The 7,191-nt window shown below is 37.4% G+C and overlaps 1 protein-coding gene across 5 annotated transcripts; it reads right to left on the reverse strand.

Moving 5' to 3' along the window:
* Positions 1-715: 715 nt before the first annotated feature.
* LOC128024229 (uncharacterized) lies at positions 716-6,917 on the reverse strand. 5 transcript variants are annotated; one of them, XM_052610707.1, is made up of 17 exons: positions 6,732-6,917; positions 5,726-6,500; positions 5,458-5,556; positions 4,530-4,848; positions 4,343-4,446; positions 4,237-4,286; positions 3,968-4,008; positions 3,817-3,855; positions 3,582-3,711; positions 3,298-3,457; positions 2,860-2,983; positions 2,461-2,495; positions 2,231-2,288; positions 2,108-2,142; positions 1,961-2,024; positions 1,169-1,237; positions 716-1,041 (listed from the first exon to the last, which is right to left on the reverse strand). In XM_052610707.1, the coding sequence occupies exons 1-17, from the start codon at positions 6,738-6,740 to the stop codon at positions 1,008-1,010; spliced, it is 2,145 nt and encodes a 714-aa protein (XP_052466667.1). In that variant the 5' UTR covers positions 6,741-6,917; the 3' UTR covers positions 716-1,007. The 5 variants fall into 5 exon arrangements, with proteins under 5 accessions (XP_052466667.1, XP_052466664.1, XP_052466665.1 ...); XM_052610704.1 differs by having other exon boundaries at positions 5,458-5,637; positions 6,732-6,915; XM_052610705.1 differs by having other exon boundaries at positions 4,237-4,262; positions 5,458-5,637; positions 6,732-6,914.
* Positions 6,918-7,191: the final 274 nt, after the last annotated feature.

Genomic DNA, 7,191 nt, shown 5'->3' on the forward strand with positions numbered 1-7,191 from the left:
TGCTTAATATTTTTTTGGAACCTGTGATACTTTTCCTGGATTATTTAATGCATACAACGTTAAAAAGAATAGCATTTATTCAAAATAGAAATGTTTTGTAAGAATATACACTACCGTTCAAATTCTGGGGATCAGTATTTCTCTTTCTTAATTTTTTCTTTTCTTTTTTTACTCGTCTTCAGTGTCACATGATCTTCAGAAATCAGTTGTGCTAACTATTTTATTTATTATTATTATACCTCGAGACAGAAAACGATAAAACAGTTTGCTCTGTCTGAAGCTGCAGTGCATTCAGAGTTCATGCTGCTTTTCCGTTTCGTACGGAAGCTACGCGTGCGTACCAACTTCCGGTGACCCTAGATGGGCGAGGCTTTAAAAATAAAATCATCTTAGAAGAGTATGGAGGGGGAAAAAATGAAGCATAATAAAGATGAAATGTGAATAACAAGATTACAAAAATAATATTACAATTAACAATATTATTATTAACAATAATATTACAAGTATTTGTCCATAAATTTATTTCAGTTTATTCTTTTTTCACTTTTCCCTCTCTACATTATTTTATTTAAATAAATTATTATATATCTTGGAATATACCTAAAAAATAAATATTATATTATAAAACTTTCAGTGATGTACATAAAGCTCATAACGTACACAGTTTTATCATCTGAAACTCATTTAAGTGAAGTAAAGTGGTCAGACTCAGTGCTGTATTCACATCCATTTATTACATTCAGGTTGTTTTCATCATTAATCAAACCATCAGCTTCCAATGTTTCCTCACAAAAGAAAAAAAGCAACTTAAAAGGTGCACTGAGTAGACAGCAGGCCAAAACTAAAGTTACTCTCAATTCCTTTTAATTACACACACCCTCGTTTAATTACAAGCTGGCATTGTCTGTTACTCATCCTCAATCTACCACCGCTTAAGCATTAATTGGATTTGAGAATTAAGTCTGATTTGATGATCTCTGAAGACTAAAGGCCAGTGTTTTCAAACACTACTTCCTGAAGAAATGAGGATGTCCTTCGTCTCTGTGGAGACAAAAATAAATAAATGACAAATCAGAGTATTTATCACTGGCTCCAGTTTCTTTCAGTGTTAATTAACATATGATCTTGCAAACATCAGATGACATGCTAAAACATCCCACAGACTCACAGAGAGTCAGCGTACAGCTCTGGAGGCGGCAGGAGATCAACGTCTGCAAACTGGAAGCTTTCTGCCTCTCTGTCATGAACACAGACGTAATCAAGACCAGACATGGCAAGCTTTGCTGTGTAGAACTGGATTAGTGCTGATTATTAAATAAGACAGAATGGAGGTTCTACTGTACACACTGGGCAGTTTGAGACAAGCGTATGAGAATTATATGAATGTTAGTGTACAAGCTGAAAATATCAATGTTTTGTTTTTATAAAACTACAAGATATCACGATTAATCAAAAATTGAATAAATGTGACTTTAGAAAGCTAAATATACGATTTCCATATGGAGTAGGGGGATATACTGACGTGAAAGATAATAATAAAGGAATATAAGAAATAATAGAACCGGATGTAGAGGAGAAACTAGAAAGAGTCCTAAAAGTGGCCTTATATCAAACCAATTTGTAGAAATCGTGGGGATGTAGTATTTAAAATGCAAAAATCCAATAGCATTGGAATTTTTATAATTTTCTGCCTTAATCTCTCTAGTAAAATCTGGCGTGCCTCGTTATTTGTTATGGTTAAAAAATGGGTTTAATTAGGGGTGTGTGGAAAAGAAGAGAGCTCAGAAGATACCACGCAAATACACGTTTAGCATTACCAGTAAGGAATCAATGGGAGACCATTTTTATCATCGGTGCTGCTGGAAAAGGTGCAAATGTTCAATGAAAAAAGTGAAGACTGAATATTAGACACATGCTTATGCAGCTGTGTGTTTATTATTTGTAGCGTCTAACTACTCACTGTGTCTGGATGTCTTCGATACTCCAGTCGCTGAAAGGATGATGAGCAGAAGAGTTGCTATCAACTGAGGAGAGATGGGAAACGTGATGAACAACCACGAAGCACAAAGGAAATATCAAAACTGAGAGAGTAGAAACTCATACTTACACATCTCAGGCATTGAGGTAGCTTTGATCGGACTCCTAGAAAGAGCAAGATACTGAGAAATACAACTCTAGATCGGTGTACAACTCAGAATTCAACCATTTCATGAGCAATGTTCAGACTCACAAAATTTCAGCAGATAGTGACAACGTGTCATACATCCATTCTTCACTGTCATCAGAGACTGGATGAACACATAGAAAAAGGAAAAGAGCTACATATATACCACACGCACATTGCAAATATCACAATTAAGCAAAAATAAACCATTCAATTCATTTGAGTTAAATAAAGGGTAGGGGTGCCAATACTTTTGACCGTGTCTTTATGAAGAAAAAATAAAGGAGGAAACTTACAGCTGCTTGTAAACACAGGATTCTGATGAGAAGACCTGCGAATATAACACATTTCGAAACTGTCATTGTTGCAGTTAATAGTAACAATAGAAAAAATAATTTCAATTTTAACCATGAGATGCAATAAACAACATTTCAACATATAGTTTTGAAAAGCAACATTGTATGGACATTGAATTCCTCACTCACTATAGTGATTAAACGATTTAAAAATTAAAAACTATACACATTTATGACGTGCATATCCAAGGATCAGGTGTCCTGCCACTAGACAACAATTTTTATATTACTGATATTAACCCAAGCAGCCAATCCATGGTCTACTTTGTTAGTTAATGCATAAAATGCACGTTTTTCTAGGTATGAATATGCTGTCCATTGGTTAATCTTGTTCTTTACCTGCTGCTGACACTAAGCTCATCTCCATTGGTTTGTCTTCGTCCGGAAGCCAGTGATACTCTTTTTCCGAGCTCAAGCATCTCCTTAATATTCAACTCCACATTCATCACGGATATGTATCCATCTACAAGAGGAAAGTAAAACAATGAAATGACAGGGGGTTTTTTTCACACTAAGCTTGGTTTTTCCAAAATGTGCCCATAAATTAAAAGTGTATGCATGTGAAAGACATCATAGGACTTGGATGGATTACGGTCTATTACTGCATCGATGCATCGTGATGTGGATGATTCTATGGATGCAACGATTGATTTTACACACCACCATCAGTGAGACGAGTATCAGCAATGAGATTTTTAGATAAACTGGGTTGTTTCTGAACTTAATTCCTCCTAAAGAGTGTTCTGTATGACTGAGAGATCTTCAGGATCATCTCACATTTGTTGTTGGCGTCTTTGGCGAGCCATTTGCCCTTGGGGCAGCTGACGGTTCGGATGATGCTGATGAGATCTCCACTTCTGACGTGCAGGTCGTACTTTCGAAGTTTGCTGTCCGCCAGTACTCTGGCGTGATACATGGGCTCTTCCCGTCCAGTGATCTATTGAGAAACACATCAGGAACTGCATTCACTGAGACGTACATCACTGTGTACTCGTGCATCTAATGTGCTGACATTCACAGAGTGCATTAACTGAGACTTCAACGTATGTATCTGAATTCACTTGAAATTTCTTGTGCATCTCATTTCTCTTTTTATCCTTCTCTTTCTGTTCTTTCTTCTCTTTCTCCAGACGCTGCTTCTCTTTCTTCTTCTGCTCTTTATCCTCAGGATGTTCAGGGCTCAGCTTCTTTCTGAAACGATCACATATTTTTAGCATTTGGAACAAGCTGGAAATTACAACACTTTTGCTGGAAAAATAATGGCATTCACTTAACAAAAAACTAAAGTCATTATACCCTTCATGATGGCCAGTTTGATCTTCAGCTGCATTAGACCTTCAAAAATTAAAAAAGTTAATAAAGTATATTCAAGATTGGTGAATGCACCTGAAAACAAGTTTATCCTCTGTTTGTAGATAAGATTAGAGTGAAATAAATGCTGACAAACCATTGAGTGCCATGCCATATATTCCTCCATGTTTCCTCTTTCTGCCAAACATATTAAGAGATTGAGAGAACTAATACTGATTAAGTGTAGCATTGACTAATATGCATTAGAACAAAAATACTTTGTCCATGATCAGAAATAGATTCTCAAAACAGGTTTTCTACTTCTCTAAACAATTTCAAGGATCAAAAGTACCTTCAATTTCTATTAAATTTGTAAACTAAACTATATCTGTAACTTAATGCCAATTATAAGAAATAATCACTCACCACAAGGCCATTATCGGCATATGGCTCTGCAAGGGAAAACACATAAATCACTTTTTTTTAATAAACTATACATTATCTGTAAATTAAAACATCTGTAAATATTCACTTTTATGAGCTCCTTTACACTTATAAGAGCTTTGAGCAAAAGAAATCCTGGGGATGGTTTCCACATCCTCATAAACATTATCAAAGGTTTCATGTTGAGAGGAACTGAGGGAAAAAAAGAACTTGATTTCAGTATAATGATAATTACAGAGAAAACAAACCCACATAAATTAAACGTATGCGAATACATTGGTTCTGACGGATGTTGGTGTTCAGTGCTCAGGTTGAAGGTGGCGTGCGATCCATTCGTTCTCAGGTCAGAGGTCACTGCTTCTGTAGCAGACGTCGAGATTAATGCGTCCTCTACAGAATGACACCAAGCATCTTCTGACTTTGTGCTCTTTGGAAATTCAGTGGCCTCTAAATCTAGGGCCGCCAGATTCATGGCATTACTTTCTGTGGTTTCTGGTGCAAAAATGTCAAAATCTGGAAATTCAGGGGGAGGTACGCTTGCGTCCTCAAGTGATGCATTGACAGACATCACGAGCTCAGGCTCAGGTGCAGATTCTGGAAAAAAAATGTACTTGAAATGAAATAATTCTGAATGGATCAGCTGTGCTCCAAACTGTTTAACAGAGATCACATTCTTCAGTGTTTTCCTGATATCTTGGCAACTGTCCTATGGTGAGCATAATAACCAGATTTTTAGTGTTGGTGCAAATGCTGGTCCAAAATTTGGAAAGATTTCTCTTATACGCACCATTTCTGAAGGATTTTATCAATTTTTTTTTTATATTACTTGGCTTGCCCTAAATCTTTAATTGACAGTGTATCATAAATGTTTTCAACAAAAGATGTTTAAAATTCTGATTCTGATTTCTGAAGGATCATGTGACACTGAAGACTGTGTTAATTGTCTCTTTGCCATTACAGAAATACATGTATTTTTTTATAGAAATGTATGCAAATAGAAATTTGTAATACTATTTCAAAATATTACTGTTTTACTGTATCGTTCATCAAATAACCATTTTATTTCATCATTTCAGGGTTGCTACTGCAGAGCATGAATCTCAAAAACACAGTATTCACTGAGGTTAATTAATATATGAGCAAAAACAAGGGGAACAATACATCAAAAAAAGAATAGAGGGAGGTGAATGAACTTCTACAAACCAACGGTAAGTGCTTCGCTTGGGACACTGATGTGAAGTCCAGTCTTATATTGGCTCAGATCCACATGTGGGGGTCTTGGTGGCTTTGAGGGTGAAGGACCTAGCGATGCCAGATCAGGAAGAGGTTTGCATGCTTTTTCAGGCTGCATGACTCCACCGAGTTCTATTACATTGATGGCAGCTAATGCACAAAAACAGGTTTTACAGTAACACTACATTATGACATTACAAGCCTCCATATGCATCCATGCAAAGGATTTGCTACTTACTCTTTGATGCTCCATTGATCTTCACTGGAGAGGTCTCTTGGTGACAACTTTCAGGACTTTCTGCATGCTGCGCTTGTGCTTTACTAAAGTAGAAGCCCCTCGGTCTGCTGCACACCAACAGGTTCCTGTAGCAGAGCTTCCTCTTGGCTTTCTCTAGGATATGCTGGTCAAAGAAATGAGTAACACTTCCAGAAGATGAATCGGCCAGTGAATCGTTTGGTGAAGGTGGAGCTGAATGATCCAGCGATCCAGGACTTGACACCATAGTCTTTTGGACCTCCACAGCTTCTGTACTTGCAGTCTTTAGGGTGGACCCTTCCATCAGGACATTGAAAGCACCACTGTTTTTTACAAGACCTAGACCATTTTTGCCAATTCCTCTGCCACACACTGAAACTCTGGGCGAGCTGAAAGGTGTAGGAATTGGTTTCATGGTGATTCCTTTTGAAAAGTCATGCTTCGGCTCTCTTGAAGGCTGCATTACGAGGGGCAAATGCCGCATTTTAAGTGACTGGCTGTTGGGCTCATCTCCAGATGTTGTGCTTGGGGGGTGTTTCCCTGAAGGTGTTTTTAGGTCTTCTCTCAAAATGACCCGCCGGGGCTGACTGGCGGTCTTGCGGTCCACCGCTGAAGAAAAGCTCATGGTTATCAGACCAGAGCGGTCTACAGCAGAGGTCAGCAGGAATTTGGGTTTCTCAGGAACCGCAGGTCTGTGCCTCGGCTGGGTCTCTTCCTGAAACTTTGCCCTTATGGATTTGAAATTGGTGCAGGCTTCCTGCAGTTAACATATAAAGAGAACAGACTGACAAATATACATTTAAGATCATACTAATACAATTCAAGGGACAGTGCAGTAATGTTGGAAGTCAAATAAAAAATAAAGTACATGAACAAAAAACAAAACACACTTATGAAAAACTTAACAAACAAACAAATTGTCAAAATAAGACATGCTTGGCATTTTTATTAGTGGCTGTTTGTTGTTCATCCCAAACAATTTGTTTACCTGTTCCATGTTCAGTTAAATTATCCTTGGCAAAGCGCGAATTCAATAAATTTTACATAATATGTTCAAAAAACCTCGCACAACCCGTCCAGACAGCGGAACATTGTTCTTATTGATTGATTAAACCAGGTACGAATTTGCCAATCCTCCTCTGATGAATGCGTGGATAATGAATATTAATTACGTTGCGTGTGCGTCAACCGATAGTCCTGTCTGATTGGATAAAATATAAACGATAAAGCGCGGTCGCCAGCAGCGGACAAATCAAATAATCTACATTATCATATAATATATATCACGAGGATTCCAGCTTTTGGAACCCACTCTTGTTTTTAATATATTTATGCTTTATGTTGTCCAATCAGGACTACCTGGCGACGCAACGTAATTAATATTCATGAGCCAAGCCTGGAAAACGGTTGAAAACGGTCACAGAACCACTTAGAATATTATAATCAGA

The sequence above is a fragment of the Carassius gibelio genome, chromosome A2, assembly GCF_023724105.1.
Source record: "Carassius gibelio isolate Cgi1373 ecotype wild population from Czech Republic chromosome A2, carGib1.2-hapl.c, whole genome shotgun sequence".
Taxonomy (NCBI): Eukaryota; Metazoa; Chordata; class Actinopteri; order Cypriniformes; family Cyprinidae; genus Carassius; species Carassius gibelio.